This window comes from Bubalus kerabau, chromosome 16, assembly GCF_029407905.1.
Source record: "Bubalus kerabau isolate K-KA32 ecotype Philippines breed swamp buffalo chromosome 16, PCC_UOA_SB_1v2, whole genome shotgun sequence".
Lineage (NCBI taxonomy): Eukaryota > Metazoa > Chordata > Mammalia > Artiodactyla > Bovidae > Bubalus > Bubalus kerabau.
This window is the reverse complement of record NC_073639.1, coordinates 70,266,278-70,290,064: the sequence shown is the minus strand read 5'-3', so window position 1 is coordinate 70,290,064 and position 23,787 is coordinate 70,266,278. Positions and strand designations below refer to the sequence as shown.

Below are 23,787 nucleotides of genomic sequence, written 5' to 3'. Positions count from 1 at the left end.
TAAGGAATGGGATAAAATATCTGTGAACAACGCAACTGACAAGGGTTTAATTTACAAAATACATAAGGACCTCACAAAACAACAAAACACGAAACAACCAACTGAAAAATGGGCATAAGACCTAAACAGACATTTTTTCAAAGAAGAAATACAGATGGCCAATAGGCACGTGAGAAGACGCTCATCACAGCTAATTACCAGAGAAGTGCACATCAAAACTACACTGAGCTATCTATCCCCTCACATCCATCAGAATGGCTTTAAAAGTCTACCGATACCAAATGCTGGAGAATGGCATGGAGAAAGGGGAGTCCTCCCGCACTGCTGGTGGGAATATAAGTTGGTGCAGCCACGCGGAAAACACTTACAGAGGTTCCTCAGAAAACTTAAAATAGAATAACCATATGATACGGCAATTCCACTCCTGGGCATATATCCGAACAAAGCTATAGTTTAAAAAGATACACGCAAACCTATATTCATAGCAGCACTATTCACAACAGCCAAGACATGGGAGCAACCTATGCGTTAATTGACAGATGAATAAAGAAGGGGTGTGTGTGTGTGTGTGTGTGTGTGTGTGTGTGTGTGTGTGATGGAATACTACTCAGCCATAAAAAAGACACCATTTGCAGCAACATAGCTGGAAGCAATAGATTACCATACTAAGTGAAGTAAGTCAGAAACAGAAAGACCATATGGTATCAATTCTATGTGGAATCTAAAATATGACACAAATGAACTTGCCTATGAATCCAAATCAGACTCATGGAGACAGAGAACAGGCTGCCACTGCTGCTAAGTTGCTTCAGTCGTGTCCGACCCTGTGCGACCCCATAGACAGCCCACCAGGCTCCCCCATCCCTGGGATTCTCCAGGCAAGAACACTGGAGTGGGTTGCCATTTACTTCTCCAATGCATGAAAGGGAAAAGTGAAAGTGAAGTCGCTGAGTCTTGTCCGACTCTTAGCGACCCCATGGACTGTGGCCCACCAGGCTCCTCCATCCATGAGATTTTCTAGGCGAGAGTGCTGGAGTGGGGTGCCATTGCTTTCTCCAAGAGGACAGGCTGGTGGCCCCCAGAGCAGAGCGGAGAGAGGGCTGGCGTGGGAGGTGGGTCAGCAGATGACACTTCCATGTAGAGAAGGGATAAACCACACGGCCCTACTGTACAGCAGAGAGCTACAGCCAATATCCCGTGAGAAACCACAACAAAAAGAACATATAAAAAAGAATGCATATGTTAATATATGATAAATGAATCACTTTGCTGTACAACAGAAATTAACACAATTTAAATCAACTCACTTCAATAAAAAATACTGATCAGAAAAAAAAAGAAACAACCTCATGTACAACTGCATCAAAAAGATTTTTATAACTAAAAAAGAATAAAATACCTAAGAATAAATGTAACCAAGCAAGTGAAAGACTCACATACTGAAAAAGACAAGATACTAAAGAAAGAAAACTGAAGAAGACACAAAACAGTGGAAACATATTTCCTGATCATGGATTGCAATTAATGTTGTTAAAATGCCCATATTACCTGAAGAAATTTACAGATTCAATGCAATCCTCATCAAAATTCCCATGGCATTTTTAATGAAACAGGACAAACAATTCTAAAATTTGTATGGAACCACAAAAGACCCCAAATAGCCAAAGCAATCTTGAGAAAGAACAACAAAGCTAGAGCTACCATGCCCTCTGATTTCAAATCTATCACAAAGCTATAGTAATTAAAACAGTATAGTTTTGGTTTAAAAACAGACACACAGATCAGTGGAACAGAACAGAGCCTAGAAATAAATCCACTCCATCTATGGTCAGTTAATTTACAACAAAGGAGCCAAGAATGCAAAATGGAAAAGACAGTCTCTTCAATAAATTGCATTTGGAAAAACTGACATCCACATTAAAAAAAAAGAAGAATAAAACTAGACCACTATCTTACACCATACACAAAGCTTAACTCAAAATGGATTTAGACTTAAATATAAGACTTGAGATCAGGACTTCCTTGGTGGTCTAGCTGCTAAGACTCCACACTCACAATGCAGGGGGCATGGGTCTGACGCCTGGCCGGCGCACTAGATCTCACATGCTGCGATTAAAAGATGGAGCACGCCGCAACTAAGAACCGGTGCGGCCAGACAAACAAAACTGCGTATACCTTTAGAAAGACTGGAAACCATAAAACTCCTGGAAGAAAACACAGGCAGTAAACGTGACACAAGTATTGGTGATGCTTGTTTGTTTCTATTTATTAAAAATTTTTTGGTGATGATATTTTAAATCTAACACCTAAAGTACAGATAACAACAGCAAAAATAAACAAGTGGAACTACATCAAACTAAAAAGCCTCTGCATGGCATCTGTAACCATGGACAAAATGAAAAGGCAACATACCGAATGGGAGACAGTATCTGCAAATCATGTATCTGATAAGGGCTTAATATCCAAAACATACATAGAACACACAACAGCAAAAAACCCCAAACACTTCAATTAAAATATGGGCAGGAAATCTGAACACACCTTTTTTCCAAAGAAGACATACAGATGGCCAACAGGTTCATGAAAAGCTGCTCAACATCACTAAACAGTAGGGAAGTACAAATGAAAGCCACCATGAGTTACCACCTCATACCTCTTAGGATGGCTATATCAAGAAGAGAGAGAAATAACAAGTGCTGGTAAGGATGTGGACAGAGGAGAACTCTGGCATACTGCTGGTAGAAATGTCAACTGGCGCGGCCACTGCGGGAAACAGTATCAAAAAATTAAAAACAGAACTACCATTTGAGGGGCCCCCGACAGTCCAGTGGCTAAGACTTCACGTTCCAACACAGGGGGTGTGGGCTCCATCCCTGGTTGGGGAGTTAAGACCCCGTATGCGACTTGGCCAAAACAAAAACAAAAACCGCCAAAGCGTACAACAGAAACAATGTTGTAACAAACTCAATAAAGACTTTAAAGATGGTCCACATAAAAAAAAAAAAAAGTCTTAAAAAAAAGAACTACCATTTGAGCCAACAATTCCAACTTGTGGGTATTTCTCTGAAGAAAATGAAAACACTACTTTGAAAACCCACGCGCATTCATGGCATTCATGCCCCATGCCCACAATCTGCAACAGCCCAAGATGTGGAAGCAACGTATGTGCCCATCACGGGAGAAAGGGCATAGGAACTGTGAGAACACGCATAGTCCAAGATACCAGATCCTCACAAAAACTCTATAAAAAGGCGAAAAGATACGACACCAACAGATGAGCCCCCCAGGTCGGAAGGGGTCCAACATGCTACCAGGGAAGAGCGGAGAACAGCTACTTACAGCTCCGGAAAGGCCAAAGCAGAAACGACGCTCAGGGTGGATGTCTGGTGATGAAAGTAAAATCCGATGCTGCAAAGAACAATATTGCAAAAGATCCTGGAATGTTAGGTCCATGCATCAGGGTAAACCGGACATGGTCAAGCAGGAGATGGCAAGAGTAAACATCGACGTCTTAGGAATCAGTGAACTAGAATGGAGGGGAACGGGCAAAGTTAATTCAGCTGACCACTGTATCTCCTCTGAGGGCAAGAATCCCATAGAAGAACTGGAGTAGCCCTCAGAGTCAACAAGAGAGTCTGAAATGCAGTACTTGGGTGCAACTTCAAGAATGACAAAATGATCTCAGTTCGTTCCCAAGGGAAATCATTCAGTATCACAGTAATCCAAGTCTGATGCAGAAAAAAATCAATGAAGACCTAGAAGACCTCTTAGAACTAACACCAAAAAGAGATGTCCTATTCATCAGAGGGGGCTGGAATGCAAAAGTAGGAAGTCAAGAGATACCTGGAGTATCAACAGGCAATTTGGCCTTGGAGTACAAAATAAAGCAGGGCAAAGGCTAACAGAATTCTGCCAAGAGAATGCACTGGTCACAGCTAACACCCTTTTTCAACAACACAAGAGAGGACTTTGCACATGGACATCACCAAATGGTCAATGTCAAAATCAGACTGATTACATTCTTTGTAGCCAAAGATGGAGAAGCTGTATACCGTCAGCAAAAACAAGACCGGGAGCTGACTATGGCTCAGATCATCAGCTCCTTATGGCAAAATTCAGGATTAAATTAAAGCAAGTGGGGAAAACCACCAGGCCAGTCAGGTCCAACTTAAATCCAATCCCCTATGAGTATAAGTGGAGACGACAAGTAGATTCAAGGGATTAGATCCAGCAAGCAGACTCCCTGAAGAACGATGCACAGAGGCCCGTAGTGCTGCACGGAGGCAGCGGACAAGACCATCCCAAAGGAAAAGAAAGGCAGGAAGGCAAAGTGGTTGTCTCAGGAGGCTTTACAAATAGCTGAGGAAAGAAGAGAAGCGAAAAGCAAGGGAGAAAGGGAAAGGTTCAGCCAACTAAACGTGGAGTTCCAGAGGACAGCACGGAGGGGCAGAAGGCCTTCTTCAGTGAACAGCGCAGAGAAACAGAGGAAGACAACAGAGGGGAAAGACGAGAGGTCTCCTCCAGAAAATCAGAAACATCAAAGGAGCACTTCATCCAAAGATGGGCACAATAAAGGACAGAAACGGTAAAGACCTAAGAGAAGCAGAAAAGATAGACGAGATGGAAAGAATACACAGAACTGTACAAAAAAGATCTTAACGACCCAGATAACCACAATAGTACAGTCTCTCGCTCAGAACCAGACATTCTGGAGCGTGAAGTCAAGTGGGCCTTGGGAAGCACTGCTGCCAAGAACGGAGAAGGCGATGGCACCCCACTCCAGTGCTCCTGCCTGGAGAATCGCGCGGACGGAGGAGCCTGGTGGGCTGCAGTCCATGGGGTCGCCAAGAGTCGGACACGACTGAGCGACTTCACTTTCACTTTTCACTTTCATGCATTGGAGAAGGAAATGGCAAGCCACTCCAGTGTTCCTGCCTGGAGAATCCCAGGGATGGGGGAGCCTGGTGGACTGCCGTCTCTGGGGTCGCACAGAGTCGGACACGACTGAAGCGACTTCGCAGCAGCAGCTGTCAAGAAAGCTAGAGGAGGTGATGGAATTCCAGCAGAGCTACTTAGAATCCTAAAAGATGATGCTATCAAAGTGCTGCACTCAAAGGTGAGCAAATCTGGAAAACCCAGCAGTGGGCACAGGACTGGAAAAGGTCCATCCTCATTCAAATTCCCAAGAAGGGCAGTACTAAAGAATGTTCAAACCACTGGACAATTGCACTCATCTCCCATGCTAGTAAGGTTAGGCTCAAAATCCTCCAAGCTAGGCTTCAACATTACATGAACCAAGAACTTCCAGATGTTCAAACTGGGTTTAGAAAAGGCAGAGGAACCAGAGATCAAACTGTCAACATTCGCTGGATCACAGAGGAAGCAAAGAATTCCAGAAAAACATCTACCTCTGTTTCAATGACTACGCTAAAGCCTTTGACTGTGTGGATCATAACAAACTGTGGAAAACTCTTACAGAGATAGGAATACCAGACCATCTTACCTGTCTCCTGAGAAACCTGTATGCAGGTCAAAAAGCAACAGTTAGAATCCTGTATGGAACAACTGACTGGCTCGGAACTGAGAAAGGAGTACAAGGCTGTTTATTGTCACCCTGTTTATTTAACTTATACACAGAGCACATCATGCAAAATGCTGGCCTGGGTGAGTTACAAGCAGGAATCAAGATCGCTGGGAGAAGTATCAACAACCTCTGATAAGATATGCAGATGATACCACTCATATGGCAGAAAGCAAAGAGGAACTAAAGAGCCCCTTGATGAGGGTGAAGGAGACTGAAAAAACCAGCTTAAAACTCAATATTAAAAAAACTAAGCTCACGGCATCCGGTCCCATCACTTCATGGCAAATAGAAGGGGAAAAGGTGGAAGCGTGACAGATTTCCTCTTCTTAGGCTCTAAAATCACTGCTGATGGTGACTGTAGCCATAAAATTAGAGGACATTTGCTTCTTGGCAGGAAAGCTATGACAAACCTAGACAGAATATTAAAAAGCAGAGATCATTTTGCTAACAAGTGAAAGTCACTCAGTCATATCCAGCTCTTTGTGACCCCATGAACTACACAGTCCATGTATTCTCCAGGCCAAAATACTGGAGTGGGTAGCTGTTCCCCTCTCCAGCAGATCTTCCCAACCCAGGGATCGAACCCAGGTCTCCTGCATTGCAGGTGGATTCTTTACCAACTGAGCCACAAGAGAAGCCCAATAAAGGTACATATAGTCAAAGCCATGGTTTTCCAGCAGTCATGTACCGATGTGAGAGTTGGACCATAAAGAAGGTTCAGCACCAAAGAACTGATGTTTTCAAAGTCCGGTGCTGAAGAAGACTCTTTAAAGTCCCTTGGACAGTAAGGAGATCAAACCAGTCAATCCTAAAGGAAATCAACCCTGAATATTCATTGAAGTACTGATGCTGAAGCTCCAATACCTTGGAAAAGACCCTGATGATGAGAAAGACTGAGGACAGGAGACGGGAGCGAGAGAGGATGAGATGGTTGGATGGCAAGATGGCATCACCAACTCAATGGACATGAGTTTGAGCAAACTCAGGTTTTGATGGTGAAGGCGTGCTGCAGTTCCTGGGGTCCCAAAGAGTCAGACATGACTTAATCTGTCTTGTGTCAATCTGATTATTAGAGCAGCCAGAAGAACCTAGAAGAGTAGACTTTTCCTCCTCAACACTATATAAAGTACACAGCAAAGCATGGAGGGGTGGGGGTGGGATAAACCAGAATAATGGAGAGCTTTGAAGTTATCAAAGTTTTGAAGAAAGTTCTGAAGTTCCCTGGTTCCAAACAGGGAAAGGAGAACGTCAAGGCTGTATATCATCACCCTGCTTATTTAACTTATATGCAGAGTACATCATGAGAAACGCTGGGCTGGATGAAGCACAGCTGGAATCAAGAATGACGGGAGAAATATCAATAACCTCAGATATGCAGATGACACCACCCTTATGGCAGAAAGTGAAGAACTAAAGAGCCTCTTGATGAAAGTGAAAGAGGAGAGTGAAAAAGTTGGTTTAAAACTCAACATTCAGAAAACTAAGATCATGGCATCTGGTCCCATCACTTCATGGGAAATAGATGGAGAAACAGTGACGGACTTTATTCTGGGGGGCTCCAAAATCACTGCAGATGGTGACTGCAGCCATGAAATTAAAAGACACTTGCTCCTTGAAAGAAAAGTTATGACCAACCTAGACAGCATATTCAAAAGCAGAGACATTACTTTGCCAACAAAGGTCCGTCTAGTCAAGGCTATGGTTTTTCCAGTGGTCATGTATGGATGTGAGAGTTGAACTATAAAGAAAGCTGAGCACCGAAGAACTGATGCTTTTGAACTGTGGTGTTGGAGAACACTTTGAGAGTCCCTTGGACAGCAAGGAGATCCAACCAGTCCATCCTAAAGGAAATCAGTCCTGAATATTCACTGGAAGGACTGATGCTGAAGCTGAAACTCCAATACTTTGGCCACCTGACGTGAAGAACTGACTCATTGGAAAAGACCCTGATGCTGGGAAAGACTGAAGGTGGGAGGAGAAGGGGATGACAGAGGATGGGATGGTTGGATGGCATCACCGACTCAATGGACATGAGTTTAAGTAAACTCGGGGAGTTGGTGATGGAGAGGGAAGCCTGGCGTGCTGCAGTCCATGGGGTCGCAAAGAGTCCGACATGACTAAGCTGAACTGAACTTGAAGTTACCAAAGACAAAGGTTTGAAACCTGGCTCTATACACATCTAGAAACCATTTTTCTTCGAGACTAGGTGCCCCATCGGGACCCTAGCATGGCTGAGATGTTCATCTCGATAAAGAGCGCTTAAGCCAGTGTCAGCCACAGAGCAGCAGCTCCTCAATTAACCAATGATGAGACTCGTGAAAATGACTATCAAGTGTGCAGGCTGGCGGCCCTGGTGTGAGCAAAACCACTGATGACCGATATCAGCATTATATTTATACCGAACACGGGTAGCGCTTACCATGCGCCAGATTCTGTTTGGAATGGTGCAACCATTGACTAATCCACTGTACCCTCGAAACAAGCCTATATAGGTACTATTACTATTTTCACGCCCATTGGCCACGCAGTTGCAACTGCCGTAAGAGACGTTATTGCGTGCTTATTACAATAATGAGCTCTTTATCTCTGTTACCTCCACCCATAACCCTTAAATCCTGAGCGTTAAAGGGGACAAACGGCGAGACTGGGGCTCGGGGAGACTCCCACGGGCGTGAAGTCTGGACCCAGGACCGAGTCCGTCCTTACCTGGCCTCCTGGATGCGACGAAGCACGACTCCACCGTCCACCTCGGGCTCGGCTCCCGGGGTCCCAGCGGCCGCCGCAGCCTCCCTCCGCTTCGGACGCCGAGCCGCTGAGCGCCTTCTCCGCGGAGACGCCGCCCGCCAGGTCTCTCGCGTCGCCGCCGCCGCCGCCGCCATGGGCCTCCGACGTCACGGCGCGCTCGACCCTACGTCATCGACGCGCGCCAGCCCTGCGGGAACTTCACGGGGGCGGTAGGCTCAGGTGGCGCGTGACCCTGGGACCGCTCTGCCGCGCGCGTAGGTACCGGGCGGGAGTCGCGAGAGCCCGATCGCCGACCCTGGGGCTGCCTGGCGACTCCGGTGGGTGGGCAGTGCCCGGCGGCGCGGGGACACCGAAGCGGGGGAGGGGGGGACCCCGGGGGAGAGCGCCTTCTGGGCGCCCCTCCGCGCTGTGACCCGGGCCCCGATTTACTCCTGCGCCTTTTTGTCCGCCAATGCCAGCTCCCTGAAGCTGAGGCCAGACACGTCCCCCTGCCACCTGCGGTTAACCATCGCTTCCCGGCCCATCGCGGTCGGTCGCGCCCCTTTGCCTGCTCTGCAGACCCTGAGGCCACACATCACCGCCTCCCCCTCACCGCCCCCCACCAGGGACTTATGCGGCCGCATCCCAACAGTTGCCCTACCCTTGGACCATTACCAGCTCCTTCTGGACCTTTCAGATAAGCGAGTGGACCTTGGCAGAGGACGGCCCAGTCCTCTGGGAACAAGGGATGGGGGTTTCAGGATGCAGTCCTTAGCCTCAGGGGGCTTAGATACCGCCTCCATAGGCATCCGAATATGCTTCACAGATGCCATGAGTATGACCCTAGTGAGGCCCACCCCAAGATAGCAAGAGCTGAGAAAAGACAGCTTTTACAGGCCACCAAAGACTCAGTGATGTCCTCTCTAGGGACTTCTACCAAAGGAGCTTAAAAAAGAAAAAACAAAACTCCCTTGTGTTCCCAGGAGGATGGCAGATGGTGAGCAAGCATTTGAAACCATGTCCCTGGGGACACTGAGCTTGGAGAAAGTGACGGTTGGTAATACAGATTTGAAGTGACCAAAGGATCAGACCTTGTTTTGTTTTCCTGGAGAGTGTGGAGTTTACTTGAAGGCCAGTGTCAGCTTGGTGGAAGGATAAATTTAACACTGACCTGTCTCTGTAGGGAGGAGGCCAGAGACAGTCAAGGTAGTTACTGAAGGAGAGTACAAGAGAGGATTAAAGTGATGCCCTCGTCCTTTCTGAGTTTGAAATTTCATGAGTTTTCTCTCCTTTTGTGGGAGTTTGAATGTCACTTGTTAAATTCTCTGTCTTCTGGAAACACGCCCAGCTCTGGGATTCTACATGTTTAGATTACTCTTGGGGCTGTCGAGGTGACAGTTCCTTAATCTGAGTTCCATTATTACTACAGCAGCTGCTTCATTTGTATCGCTGTGCTCGACACCCAAAGCTTTTTCACACCGGTTATTTAATTTTATCTTATGTGTGACATAACTTTTACAAGTTAACTGTGGGACTTACTCTGAGGTTTTGCTCCCCTCTCTTTTGGATCTTGAAACACACTTTTCAACTTTGTGGAAAGCTCTTTTGAAGCATACCATTTGCTTAACTCTGCTGGGTCACATGCTCACTCATGGGATTCTGAAATAATCTACGCCTTGTGTTTATTTTAGGGCCAAGGGACTGATCTTTGAACGGGAAGCTTCAAACTTTAAAAAAGAAGCCTTCAGAATGGCTTTGAAGAAGACAAGCTAGACACTGCTTCAGGGCACCGCCTTCAGCATGCATCTCGCCTGTCCAGGGGCGTCCCTGGTGAGGAGCTCTTTGAAGGGTTCGTTCCACAGAGGGCCAGAGAGCTGATGCTCATGGAACCAGATTGGTGGATTTGACTTTGTGGAACAATCATCTTGCTTTATTTTATTCTTTCTGAGAGGCTGGAGGTACTGATGGGACCTAAGGGCCTCCAGGGAAGGGAAGCAGCACTTTCATGCTGAATGAAAACTAGACAAGTGACTGCTGATGACTGAAGACACCTAAACGCCCCACATCCGGATTCAGCAGACTGGGGACCTGGAGGAATTGCCACTGCTGGGGAGAATAAAGCCAGACTGGAAAAGAAAACCCAAATGAAAAGAATGAGGGCCCGTGGAGAGTAAATGGCGGCCTCCACCTCCACAGAGAGCAAGTTGGCCTCCTGGTGAGTAGCAGGGCCTGCAGGGGTTTAGTTCCTGCCAGGCTGCTGGACAGATGTTTTGGGTGAACTGAAAATCCCCAACTGTATTGTCTAGATTTAATTAAGCGGGGGGAACCATTTTCCTCAGAGCCACTAATCAAGGGCCATTTCTCTCTGAAGCTGATGTGTTGTGACCGCACAAGCCTCTTGCAGGGTCTAGCGCTGCTGGTAGATTGCAGAAAGGATAGCTGTGGCTGGATTCTGCAGCTGGGCCGTGACAGTACCACAGGCGATCGAGTCCTCACTTTTGAGAGACAAGCAGAGGTGGCCGTGCGGAATTTCGCCATGAGGAGAAGTTTGGCGAGACTGGCTCTTGAAGGGTATTACACAACACCTGCCTGAAACTCTGCTTAACCCTAAATGGGTTAAGCCTATCTGAATTTGGTTCAGCGAATGTTAAATCGAGGAGAGGAAAGTGAGAGGCGTGGTTTCAAAAGAATGAGCAGAGTTTATGACATTTATATGTGTGCAGTTCAAAATGACACTCAAGTGTTCTTTGTGGGCCTGTCAAGAGTTGGGGCACTTTCACCCGGGGAACGTGAGGAAAAGGTGGAAAGGTGGGGAAAAGGTGGAGCCCAGCAGTGGGTTTCATTCATTCATTCATGTATTTATCTACCTACAAGCTTCCAGTTCACTGACATATAATTGACATTCAGCACTGTAACTCACATAATCATGAAAAGATTACAGTAAGTTTAGTGAGCATCCATCATCTCACACAGATACAAAATAAAAGGAAAAAATTTTTCCTTGTAATGAGAACTCAGGATTTACTCTGTTTAACAACTTTCATATATAACATACGGCAGTGTTAATTACATTTATCATACTGTATGGTACACCAGGGCTTTGCTGGTGGCTCAGCAGTAAAGAATCCTCCTGCCAATGCAGGGCACGTAAGAGACACGGGATCTATCCCTAGGCCGGGAAGATCCCCTGGAAGAAGAAATGGCAACCCACTCCAGTACTCTTGCCTTGAAAATCCCATGGACAGAGGAGCCTGGCGGGCTACAGTCCACGGGGCCACAAAAGGTTGGACACAACAAGCAACTGAGCACACACTCAGTGGTAGAGAATCTACCTGCCAATGCAGGAGACACGGGTTCGATCCCTGGGTCGGGAAGATCCCCTGGAGGAGGAAATGGCAACCCACTCCAGTATTCTTGCCTGGAGAATCCGACGGACAGAGGAGCCTGGCGGGCTACAGTCCACGGGGTCACAAAGAGTCGGAGACGATGACAGCAAGTGAACAACAGCGACACGTTACAACCCTGGCACTGCGTATAACTGGAAGGTTGTACCTTTTGACTACCTTCATCCGATCCCCACTTCCCCCACCCCCTGCCTCGGATAACCACAAATCCCATCTTTTTCTGTGACATTTTGTCTGAAGCATCACTGACGGATAACACTGTACCCAACACGATGATGTGCTATTTCTGTATGTTACATTACAAGAGGCTCACCACCCAGCAACGGGGTTTCTGAGCTGCGCCCGAGGCATTTTTTATCTGCTCTTGCCCTGAAGCCGGTGGCACATCGAGATCTGGAACTTGGGCAAGCGGAATGTGCTGGAAACAGAGTTACTGCTTGTCACGGGGAGGATAAGGTGGGGGCAGGGAGGGCGGCAGGGGGAGGGTGTAGACTGGGGAGAAGAGTGCAGTCACCACTCTGGCCTGACAGGCGTGCTTTCAGAGACTGAGAGGCTGAACCCAGGGCCGGCCTGGGGAGTCTGCCTTGTGGTCTTAAGGAGATAATTATAGTTATACCGCAGAGGAGACCCCGAGTCTTTAGGGAAGAGCAGAGGGTTGTGGGAATTGAGAAGAGAGCTTCCTCTGCAGAGAGGAAATCAGAAGTTTGATGAGGGGTCCTGTCAAAGGAGGAGTGAGGCTTTTAGTTTTTGTTTTGTAGTTTTTTTGGCCAAGCCAGGTGGCACACGGGATCTTAACTTCCTCAGCCAGGGGTTGAACCTGCGCCCCCTGCAGTGGAAGTGCGGCGTCTTCACCAGCGGACCACCAGGGAAGTCCTTGGGACTCAGGTTTCAGCGGGCAGAGAGGGGTGTAGCGCTCCACTTTCCCATTACAGATGTGCTCTCCTGCCTGGAGACTGCACGTTTCCTGTGTCCCTTTGCTCGCTGTGGCCCCAGGGCTGGCGAACACAGCGCACTCCACAAGCCCTCGGCAAGTGTGTGTTAAGCGATACGGTGGCAGAAACGAAGTCTCGTGCCCAACAGTTGTGAGGGCAGCTAAGACATCCCTAACTTACTTCGTTCTCAGCATCTTAGAAGACCCGTTACCAAACCGCGTGGGTACGGAGTTAAGGCGCAGTGTCTCAAATAAGAGGCGTCTTGTGGGCACCCCATGTTTCCTTAGCTGCTCGCGGTGTTTTGGGGCAGAGAGTCGGTCGGCTGGATGGAGGCATGTTTTTAGCTTGAGTCGGCTGCACTTACAAAATGGTCTTATCTCTTTGTAGCTCTCAGCTTCCTTCTCCTCTGGGGCCCCCAGAAGGCTTTTCAGATACCGAGGCGTGAGTCCCTCTTGGGCTGGGCCACCGGAAGCTGCGTGTTACAAGGCCCTGTTCACAGGATGGAAGGGAACACAGCTCCTTTCTCTTCTCTTGGCAGGTGGAACTATTTTTTCCTCTATGATGGTTCCCAGGTGAAGGGAGAAGGAGATCCAACCCGAGCTGGCATCTGTTACTTTTATCCCCCACAGGTAAGCCACTCGGCTCACTCAGTGGGGACCCCATGACCTTTCAAAGAGTTTATATCTGGACAGTTTTCTTCGCATAATCCAGGCATTTGCCACTTTTACTCTCTCGTTCTTTCTTTCTTTATTATGATTATGATTATGATTTTGGCTACACCGGGTCTTTCTGCTGCACACAGGCTTTCTCCAGTTGAAGCAGTGGCGGCTACCCTCTCGCTGTGGTGCACAGGCCACTCATTTCAGTGGCTTCTCTTGCAGAGCGCGGGCTCTAGAGCATGGGCTTCAGTAGCTGTGGCACATGGGCTTAGTTGCTCTGGGGTATGTGGAATCTTCCCAGGCCAAGGATCGAACCCGCGTCCCCTGCATTGGCAGGCAGATTTATTACCACTGGACCACCAAGGAAGCCCTGCTCCCTTACTCGTAGCTGTATTCTTTGTTGCTGTCCTGATGTTGAAATGCCCAAGCCAGCGGCCCAGTACTTCTGCCCTCTCTCTCTCTATTTTACTGTCACGATTTTCTGTCTGCTCTGTTGAAAAAAAAAAAGAAAAAAACTTTTCTTATGCCAGAGTAAAGAGGAGTGAGTCATCAGTCCTCGTGTGCCTGACTTCAGCAAAGATCACCACCTGACCAGTCTGTTATGAGCTAGCCTAACTCCTCCTTACTCTTTTTTTTTCCCCCTGGAGTATTTGAAGCAGATCCTAGACGTGGTGTCATCTCACCAGCATCAGGGAACATCTCTAACTGGAAAGGGTATATTTTGCTAACATCCCACTTGGCCAAAGTTGCCATTCATGGCAATAATACCATCCTATATAGTCTGTGTTCCCATTTCGCCTTTATTATCTGAGATGTTACTCAGCCCTTCCTTCCCTCTCCCTTTCTCTCTCTCCCTTCCTTTTGTCCTAATCAGCATCCAAACAAGATCCACAAACCCTGTGTGGTTGTGTTTCAAGTCCCTCTTATCGTATGACACTGCTCACCCACTCCCCCCGTCCTTTCTCCCCTGCGCCACTGAATTACTGAAGACACCGGGTCACTGATGCAGGAGAGCGTCAGCATGTGTCCCGCTCTGGACTGGGCTGGTCCCTTCCTCACAATGGGGTCATTCAGTGCTTTCTGCCCAGAGCCTTTTCTTTAAAGGATCTAGAGCCTTGACTGGGTCCAAGTTCAGCCCTTTGAGGCAGAGTGCTCCATTCTCCATGGCATCACGTGCTGTCTCCCCCGGGGGTTTAGTAAGCGTGAAGGTGGGTTGGGAGGCGTGTGTGTTTGCTCATGTGATTATGCTCTGACTTGCAGAGCAGGGATTAGTCTGCACCACTCCGGTCTCTCCATGGGGATCTGAATGGGGATAAATGCGCAGGCCTGTAATCCTGGGAACAGGAATGCCATTCTGGGGCATCATCTCCTGCATTCACTGTGGGCGTTCTGTGACACTCTGGGCAAGGTTCGGCCAACTTGGCCTCAAAAGGACCAATGCTTTAGGCTTTGTAAGCCAGGCAAGGTCTTTGTCACGTGTTCTTCCTTGTTGTTATTTTGACAACCCTTACAAAACCGTAAAAGCCATCCTGGGCTCACAGATTATAGACAGAAACAGGCAGCAGAGTCGGTCTGGCCTCCGGGCTGCAGTCTGCCAACCCCGACTCTGAGGAACGACCCGGGAGTTCAGGCCCTTCAGCCTCATGTCTGGACTGGCTCCTCTCCCCAGACCCTGCTGGACCAACAGGAGCTGCTGTGTGGACAGATCGCCGGGGTTGTGCACTGCATTTCCCACGTTTCCGGCTCTCCTCCCGCCCTTGTCCGCCTGCGGAAACTGAAGTTCGCCGTAAAGGTTGATGGTGATTACCTCTGGGTGAGTTTGCCAGGCTGAACCAGTGCCGGCGGGGTCGCCTCTACCAAGACGCGCTTGTCTTGCTGAGAGGTGTCGTGACAGCGGGCTTTACAAGGTAACCCCTGCCGTGGCCCCTGACCTGCAGCCTCGTCCCCTGCCTCTGTCGTCCATGATGCCCGCGTCCCTCTCTGCGGGTGCCATCGGAGCTGAGCGCTCTCCCAAGCATCGCTATCACAGCCTGCGTTGCACAGGGCGGCGTTCACCTTGCTTTTGAAAGACTTGGGTCGTCCTGTGGACGTTCTTTTTGCTCTCTGACGCAAACTGAGTTTTTAGTCTCTGTCTTTTCTTGTTTTTCCTCTGTTCTTCCCTGTACTTTCCACACTTACTGGGGAAGGGAGCTCGAAATTTGAAGACACTGGTGCACGTAGGTTAGGTTTCCAAGGACTATTAAGGGAACAAAACAAAACAAACCCACTTACAGCTAGTAGTTCCCTTTACTCCCAAGTCCCTTTGTCTCCTGCCTACTCTTATTTTAAATTTATTCCCAAGGGAAAGGGGTACTTACCTGTGAGGAAGTATCTTCGCCTTTATAGGTATTATTTCCAATGTTTTATTGTGAAAATTTCCTAACATACCAAACAGTTGAAAGAACTGTATTGCGAATACTCACATACCTCTTAGATCCCACAGTGAACCCTTCATTGTCGTTGCTTTATCACATACTATCTATTCATCCCTTTATCCTCTGTTTTAACGCTTTCTGAAGTTGCACATATGAGTATATACTTTACCGCCTGGCCCCAAATATGTCATCATGCTGCGTGTTAACTAGAGTTCAATATGTGTGTGTGGTTCTTTTGCTCTTTTTTGAGGTAAAATTCATTTGCATGCAATGAAATACACAAATCTTGACTGTAGTTGGTGCATTTGGATAAATGGTGCACCTGTGTAACACAAATCCCTATCAAGACACAGGATATGTTAGCATCACGCCAGGAAGCTCCCTTATGTCCTTAATTCCAGCCCCTCCCCCCGCATCCCAGGTAACACTGTTTGGAGTGTTCCCACCAAAGAATTCTGCCTGTTCTAGGGTGTCACGCAAGTGGAATAATACTCGCATCACTCCTCTGTACAGAGTCCTGTCCTGCTGCTTAACATTTGTGGGGTTCATCCACGTTGTTGCACGGCCCCACAGTGTACTCCTGTTTATCACTGAGCAGTATTCCACAGTCTAAATGTACTGGTCTACTTACTCATTCTCCTTTTTCTGGACACAGGAACTTTGTCCAGTTCGGGGCACTTAAGATTAATAAGGGCCTAGAGATGCTACTGCTGCTGCTGCTAAGTCGCTTCAGTCGTGTCCGACTCTGTGCGACCCCATAGACGGCAGCCCACCAGGCTCCGCCATCCCTGGGATTCTCCAGGCAAGAACACTGGAGTGGGTTGCCATTTCCTTCTCCAATGCATGAAAGTGAAAAGTCAAAGTGAAGTTGCTCAGTTGTGTCTGACTCTTAGCGACCCCATGGGCAGCCCACCAGGCTCCTCCATCCCTGGGATTCTCCAGGCAAGAACACTGGAGTGGGTTGCCATTTCCTTCTCCAATGCATGAAAGTGAAAAGTGAAAGTGAAGTCGCTCAGTCGTGTCTGACTCTTAGCGACCCCATGGAGTGCAGCCCACCAGGCTCCTCCGTCCATGGGATTTTCCAGGCACGAGCACTGGAGTGGGGTGCCATTGCCTTCTCCGAAGGGTCTAGAGAAATGAGTATCAAAACTACACTGAGGTATCCCCTCACACCAGTCAGAACAGCCATCATCGAGTCTACCGAGAGTAAATGCTGGAGTGGGTGTGGAGAAAAGGAGAGCTTCCTACACTGTCGGTGGGACGTAAATTGGTGCAGCCACTGTGGAAAACGGCTTCCCAGGTGGCGCTGGTGGTAAAGAACCCGCCTGCCAGTGCAAGAGACGGAAGAGATGTGGTTTGATCCCTGGGTCGGGCACATCCCCTGGAGGGAGGGTATGGCAATATTCTTGCCTTGAGAATGCCATGGACAGAGGAGTCTGGTGGGCTACAGTCTATAGGGCTGCAAAGAGTCAGACACGAATGAAGAGACTTGGCACGCACGCACTGTGTAAAAACAGCACAGGGGTTCCTCAGAAAACTGAAAATAGAGCTACCAGATGATCCAGCAATCCTACTCCTGGGCATATATCCGTACAAAACTCTAATTAAGAAAGATACTTGACTTCCCTGGTGGTCCAGGGGCTAAGACTCCACACTCCCAATGCAGGGGGCCTGGGTTCGATCCCTGGTCAGGGAACTAGATCCCACAGGCTGCAGCTACAGATTCCACTCACCACAACAGAGATCAAAGATCCCACGTGCCACACTATGGCCCGGTGCAGCCAAATAAATAAGATACGGAGGGGGGGGGGGGCGGGGGCACATGCTCCACTGTGTTCACAGCAGCCAAGACACGGAAGACGCCCATGGACAGGTGGATGGGCAAAGAGGATGCGTGCATTGTATACAGTGGCATACTACCCAGCCATAAAAAAGAATGGACTAATGCCATTTGCAGCAACATGGATCAAACTAGAGAATATCATACTAAGTGAAGGAAGTCAGAAACGAAAGTTGGAAAGACAAATAACACACAATATCACTTACACGTGGAATCTAAAATATGATACAAACGAACAGCTACAAAACAAAAAGTCTCACAGCTATAGGGGACAGACTGGTGGTTGCCAAGGGAGAGGAGGCTTGTGGGGGAAGGGCCGGGAGTCTGCGAGTAGCAAGTGCAGACATACAGGATGGATGAACAAGGTCCTGCTGTATATAAAGGGGAACTAGGTTCTGTATCCTGCGATAAACCATAGTGGAAAACAATCTGAAAAAGATTATATATGGCTTCCCAGGTTGCACTAGTGGTAAAGAACCTGCTTGCCAATGCACAAGACATTTGTTTGATCCCCAGTTGGGAAGATCCCCTGGAGGAGGGCATGGCAACTCACTCCACTATTCTTGCCTGGAGAATCCCATGAACAGAGGAGCCTGGCAGGCTACAGTCCATAGGGTCACAAAGAGTCGGACATGAATGAAGTGACTTAGCATGCACACACGTATGTATAACTGAATCACTTTGCTGTATAGCAGAAATTAACAACATTGTAAATAAACGAAAAGAGTAAGGCTCTAAAAACATTGCTATACAAGTCTTTCTGTGGACATACATTTCCCTTTCTCATGGGTAAATACCTAGGCGTGGAATTGCTGGGTCATAGGGTAGGTGTAGGAGAAGGCAATGGCAGCCCACTCCAGTACTCTTGCCTGGAAAATCCCATGGATGGAGGAGCCTGGTTGGCTGCAGTCCATGGGGTCGCGAAGAGTCGGACACGACTGAGCGACTTCACTTTGACTTTTCACTTTCATGCATTGGAGAAGGAAATGGCAACCCACTCCAGTGTTCTTGCCTGGAGAATCCCAGGGACGGGGGAGCCTGATGGGCTGCCGTCTATGGGGTCGCACAGAGTCGGACACAACTGAAGTGACTTAGCAGCAGCTTAGCAGCAGGGTAGGTGTGTGTTGATTTTATAAGAAACCGCCAGACTTTTGCCCAAAGCGGTTGCACCATCTTGCATTCCCACTGACAGTCTATGAGAAGGCCAGGTACTTCACACCCTCATCAGCAGGCATGTCAGTCTGTTTATTCACAATTGTAGCCACTGAGCTGGATGTGAAGTGGTAGCTCAGTAGGTGTTAATTTGCACTTCCCCCGTGACTGGTGATAGCAGGGCTTCTTCATGTGCTTCGTGGACATTTGGGCATCTTCCTTTGAGATATTTTCCCCCAGTCTCTGGGTGTGCTTAAGTTTCTTGGTAATGTCTTTGGATGAGGCGGTTTTTGGTTTTAATGAAGTCTATCAGTTTTATCTTTTACGGTTATTGCTTTCTGTATCCTGTCTAAAACCACTGCCTACCTCATTAGAGAAGACATTCTCCAATTCTGGGGGGCGGCAGCGGGGGGAGCACGTTTCATAGTGTTAGCTTTTAAATTTAGGTCTGTAATCCACCTTGGATAAGTCCTTGTGAATAGTATGAGCAGAGGTCAAAGGGCCTTTTCTCCTGTGGATGTCCCATTGTTCTAGCACCACTGCTGAAAAACTTGCTTTTCCTATTTGCTTCCTAGGGCTCCTTTGTTGGAGCTCAAATGACCATTTAAGTGCAGCTCTGCTTCTGGGCTTGCTGTTCTTGCCCACTGGCCTTTCTGAAGATTCTGTACACGTACTGCTCCGTCTTGATGTCTGCAGCTTTTAGAATAAGTCTTAAAGTCAGCTGGGGGAAGGCCTCCAAACTTACTCTTCTCCGAGACAGCGTTTGATATTTTCAGTCCTTTGTATTTCTGTTGCAGAATCAGTTTGGCAGTCTCTGAAGGAAAGTTGGTGAGATTATTAGGATTTCTTTCAATCTGTAGAATAACTGGGGGAGATTAACTGGGCGCCAGACTGTTGACGGCACTTGAGTGGCGCTTACATTCAGAGAGCATTTGTTTACGTGTCTTCGTTCAGAGTTGGTTTGTTAAGTTTCTGATGGTTCCCCTAGGAGAGATTCCTCCAGGTAGAATTAGTGAGTCAAAGAAGATGAAGTCCTTTTCAAGCTCCATAAAAAGGGGGCCAGATTACTTCCTAACTGAGCAAGTGTCTGTCGTCTGTGGAACGGAGCACCGCCGACGCTCCGCGCTGGCGTGACGATGCCCTGGGTGCGGGTTCCGGAAGCGCCCCGTCCGGCTGGAGAAGGGGTGGCCACTCCTGACAGTGTGGATCCCATGTTTGCTGTGAAACCCAAATGAAACATCCAGTGTCCAAATAACAGTGGTGACCATACAGGAGTTCAGGAGAGAGGTCACGGTTGGCTGGAGTGATGAGAGCAGGCAGCCAGGGGTGCTGGAATCTGTGTGTGTTGGCGGGGGACTGAGAGGGGTGGGGATGCCCGGGCAGATGAACAGGAAGCAGGGATGATGATGATTCCAGCTCGGGCAGCGTAAGTGGGTTCAAAACACAGCCATTCACTGTGGAGCGCCGCATGGCTGCACAGAGAGGGTGGATCTCCAGGGCCCTGTGGAGTCTGGCTTAGTGAGCCCTGGGTAACAGGACTTCAGGCTTGGCATCCGAGAACAGGAAAGCACTGTCCTCTGCAGGTGCTGGGCTGCGCCGCGGAGCTCCCTGACATCAGCTGCAAGCAGCTTCTGCACCGGCTCGTCGGCTTCTTTCATTTTTACAACGGGCCCGTGTCTCTGGCCTGCAAGGTATGAGTAGGGCAGTGGGGAGGCTCACGTGGAACCTCTTTAGCAAAACTGATACTGCCCGGGCACATCCGGGCATCGGGAACCCTTTACACAAACACGACATGTCAGCGACAGGGTCATGGGCCCCCGGAGCCCCTCCCGGACGCCTTTCTTCTCCGGTGGCCTGGGGCCCGTTCATCTACCTTTTGTCCTCTCCTTGCCTGGGGGTGTGGGCAGCTCAGAAGATGCCTTCCCTGCCAGCCAGGTCCCCGTGAGGGACTCTGCGGGGGACTGGAGTCCCTGCTGGAGCGTGTGTCTTGGGATCGCGGGTGCTGACGCCAGCTGTTCTGCTTCAGAGCTGCCCGCGAGAAGAACTGCGCTCCGAGTGGGACACGCTCATCGAGCACATCCTGGGGAACACGGGCGACCTGCACAAGATCTTCAACTGCCTCTGGCACCTGGACCAAACCAAAGTAACCAGCTCAGCACCCCCACCCGCTGCGTGCGTGGGTGGGAACTGGGCTTCTGGATGTGGGTGCTTCCCCTTCGATGAGCTGTCCCTCCATCCCCGTGGCTGTTAAGAACTCAGGTTCCAGGCGGCGCTTGCCAGCTGCATGGGCTAGGACCAGACAGGTCACCTGTCTGAGCCTCGCTCTCCTTACCCGTGGAGCGGTGTGACACCCACCTCCCAGGACTGTTCTGGGGCTGAAACTGGGACAGTTACGTAAGGGACAGATGCCCAGGAAGGAGTGTTATTGCTTTGTTAATGCCCAGATGTGCTGAACTCAGTAATCTGAAGGCCCCCTTCTCAGCTTATCATTAGTTATTCTCAGCATCCAGAAAGGCCCAGGGCGGCCGCTGTCTGGGACGAGGGGCTGGGTGGGGTCTGTCCCTGAGCTGTTGCCTCGGCACGTGGTGACGGGAGGCCACCTGCACCACTGCGGGCTGGTGGCCTTGGCCTTGGCAGACGTCACATCCTCACAGTCAGACAGCAGGGGGAGGTGTGAGCGGTGCTATGAGGAGCCCTGCCCACGCCCTGAGCATCTTGGGGGTGGGACCTTCCACCACGCGTGGCCTGGGTCTCTTCGGGCAGAGACTGTGTCCCTGTCCCTGGGGCGCGGCACCGGCTCAATGCTAGAAACAGGGACGGGTTTTCCCGCTCCTGTTTGGAGGGCTTCTTGGAAGTCGGCCCAGAGCTTTCCGAGTGGCCGTGAAAGAGCTAACCGCCCGCCGTAAGGGCTCCAGCGTAGCTCCTTAACACTCAGTGCTGACTGCTCCCGGGTACCGCAGGTTCCGGCTGCCAGGCAGGAACCTGGAGGAGGCTGGTGGTCACTGCTGGCCATTTGTGAGCAGGTTCAGATACTCTGCCTGTCCCTTTAGGGACTTTTTTTTACAAGGACTGAGGACTGAGATGTGTACGCCCACATGAAAGGCTGTGATGCTTCCATTTCTCCTCCTGGCAGAGTTAGGGGACCGGGTCAGACAGCAAGCCAGCTCATCACAGGGGCTTGGGCTGCAGGGGAGGGTGGGTTCACCGTGAACTGAATCTGAGGGGCGAGCTCTCCCCTGCAGCTGCCTCCTGGTCTCCACGTCGCCGGTCAGGGTCTCCTTGGCGATGTGCACGGTCGCCTGTGAAGAGCCATATGCCCAGTTCTCTCTGCCTCCCTGCTTCAGGGAGGCCCCCTGGTCCCAGGCACCTGGCGTTTTGTGGTGGCAGCCGTGCGGGGTGTCAGAGGCATGACATGGCCGGTGTGCGGCACGCCCTCCCTCCGGGCTCCGGCTCCGAGCGGTCCGTCTGCCCTCCGCAGCCCCCTGCCTGTCCCCTCCTGCCCACGGGGGCGTGCCGACCGGGGCTTGCTTCTTGCCCCGCACAGGTGGAGGCCCTGCTCCTGCTCAAGGCGGCACTCATCCTGCAGACCTGCCAGCGCGTGCCCCACGTGCTCGCCGGCTGCATCCTCTACGCGGGACTGTGAGTAGTACCCCTGCCCCTTCTCCCTCATCCCCACCCCCCGCTGCAGCCCTGACCACCCGGCCACCTCCTGATCGGGGCTGGGGAGCCAAGAGCTCTGTGCGTGGCCAGTTCCAGCCGGTCTTGTTTGGCAACTCGAGGGTAGTTTAGATTCGATTGAGGGTCCATGCCTGTCCCTGGGGAATTGGAAGCTGCTGTGTCCAGAGAAGAGTTAGGAGTGCACAAGGCGGCTTTGCAGAGATCCATGCAGCTCTCAGCTGGGCCACGCCTGCGGAGTGGTTGGTCTCCGCCACCCAGGACCGTCAGGAGAGGGGTGTGAGGCCCATGGCGCACCCAGGGCCCCAGTGCACTGGCCATGGCTCCTGCTTGGGCTCCTGCAGCTGTGTGGCTGGGTCTGCCTCGAGGTACCCTCACGGAGGTCTCACTGCGCCTCTTCCCCCAGCTGGAGGGCCTCTTAGAGAGCCTGGGAGCCCTCCACGCCTCCTCTGGGCCTCGAGGAGGCTCAACCGTCCCGGCCAGAGGCAGGGGAGTTGGTGCTCTGTGTCCAGTGCTATGATCCTGGAGGGATGTGCCCTAGAGAAGCCCTCCTGGCACCTCAGGAATATTCTTAATACAAGTCGGTCCAAGCGTTTCAACATTTAAAACTTTGATGGGGAACAGCCAGGGGGCCCCCGTGAGTGCCTCCCCAGGTGACACTCCCACCAGCTGTGTCCCCCAGATCCTAGCTGCTGCAGGTGCTGGGACTGTCTTGATGCCAGGTCCTGACTGTGTTTCTTCTCTGGTGTCCTGGTTCCTGTTGATCTCCCAGGATCGTCAGCACCCAGCTCCCGCCCTCCATCACGGCCAAGGTCCTGCTTCATCGCCTGGCACGTTGGGACCAGGTATCAAACCCCCCTCCCTGTGCCCCCACCCCCCAGCAGGGACATGTTCCCCTGGCGCGTCTGTCTTTGTGTCGGGCAAGACTGATCAGCAGCACTGGATGGGCCGGCGGGGCAGGGGGCTGCCATGTCCTTCTTAGGACCCCCCGTCCATCCGTGTGGTCCCCCTCAAGTGAGGTCCTGGCAAAGCTGGAAGAAAATGTTTTCTCCTGCGTGGTTGGCTTGGATGGTTGGTTTTTCTTTCATCCAGGTGGGACTGTGAGAATATGACTTCCCGCAGGGTAGGCTTTACGTCAAAGCGATGTTGGATTTTTTTCAGAGAGAGACTGTAAAAGATGGCTTAGGACAACAGCGGCTTTAAAAATACTTCTATCTTATATTTGCCTAATTGTTTTTATAATGAAGGAAAAGTCATAACGTGCTCATTGAGAATAAAACTGCCCACAGCTGGGCCACATAGAGATAATCACCGCTAGCGTTTGGCACGTATCCTTGGAGCTCTTTTTTCTTTTGTTTTACGAGTTGATTCTTTGTGAAACTGGTTTTAAATCTGTAGGAAGG

The 23,787-nt window shown here is 49.9% G+C and overlaps 2 protein-coding genes across 4 annotated transcripts in view; one reads left to right on the top strand and one right to left on the bottom strand.

Annotated features, from left to right (window-relative positions):
* SRRD (SRR1 domain containing) overlaps window positions 1-8,491 on the bottom strand; it is a 24,946-nt gene extending 16,455 nt beyond the window's left edge. For both annotated transcript variants that reach the window (XM_055550980.1, XM_055550979.1), the window contains exon 1: window positions 8,291-8,491. In XM_055550980.1, coding sequence (XP_055406955.1) covers window positions 8,291-8,463 — 173 coding nt within the window. In that variant the 5' untranslated portion in view covers window positions 8,464-8,491. The remainder of the gene's footprint in view (window positions 1-8,290) is intronic.
* HPS4 (HPS4 biogenesis of lysosomal organelles complex 3 subunit 2) overlaps window positions 8,490-23,787 on the top strand; it is a 27,704-nt gene continuing 12,406 nt past the window's right edge. The window contains exons 1-9 of one of the 2 annotated variants that reach the window (XM_055550977.1): window positions 8,526-8,646; window positions 10,000-10,138; window positions 10,260-10,523; window positions 13,183-13,273; window positions 14,973-15,116; window positions 20,293-20,400; window positions 20,736-20,852; window positions 22,254-22,348; window positions 23,157-23,229. In XM_055550977.1, coding sequence (XP_055406952.1) covers window positions 10,483-10,523; window positions 13,183-13,273; window positions 14,973-15,116; window positions 20,293-20,400; window positions 20,736-20,852; window positions 22,254-22,348; window positions 23,157-23,229 — 669 coding nt within the window. In that variant the 5' untranslated portion in view covers window positions 8,526-8,646; window positions 10,000-10,138; window positions 10,260-10,482. Of the gene's footprint in view, window positions 8,647-9,999; window positions 10,524-13,182; window positions 13,274-14,972; window positions 15,117-20,292; window positions 20,401-20,735; window positions 20,853-22,253; window positions 22,349-23,156; window positions 23,230-23,787 lie in introns of both variants that reach the window. The other variant, XM_055550976.1, reaches the window with a different exon arrangement.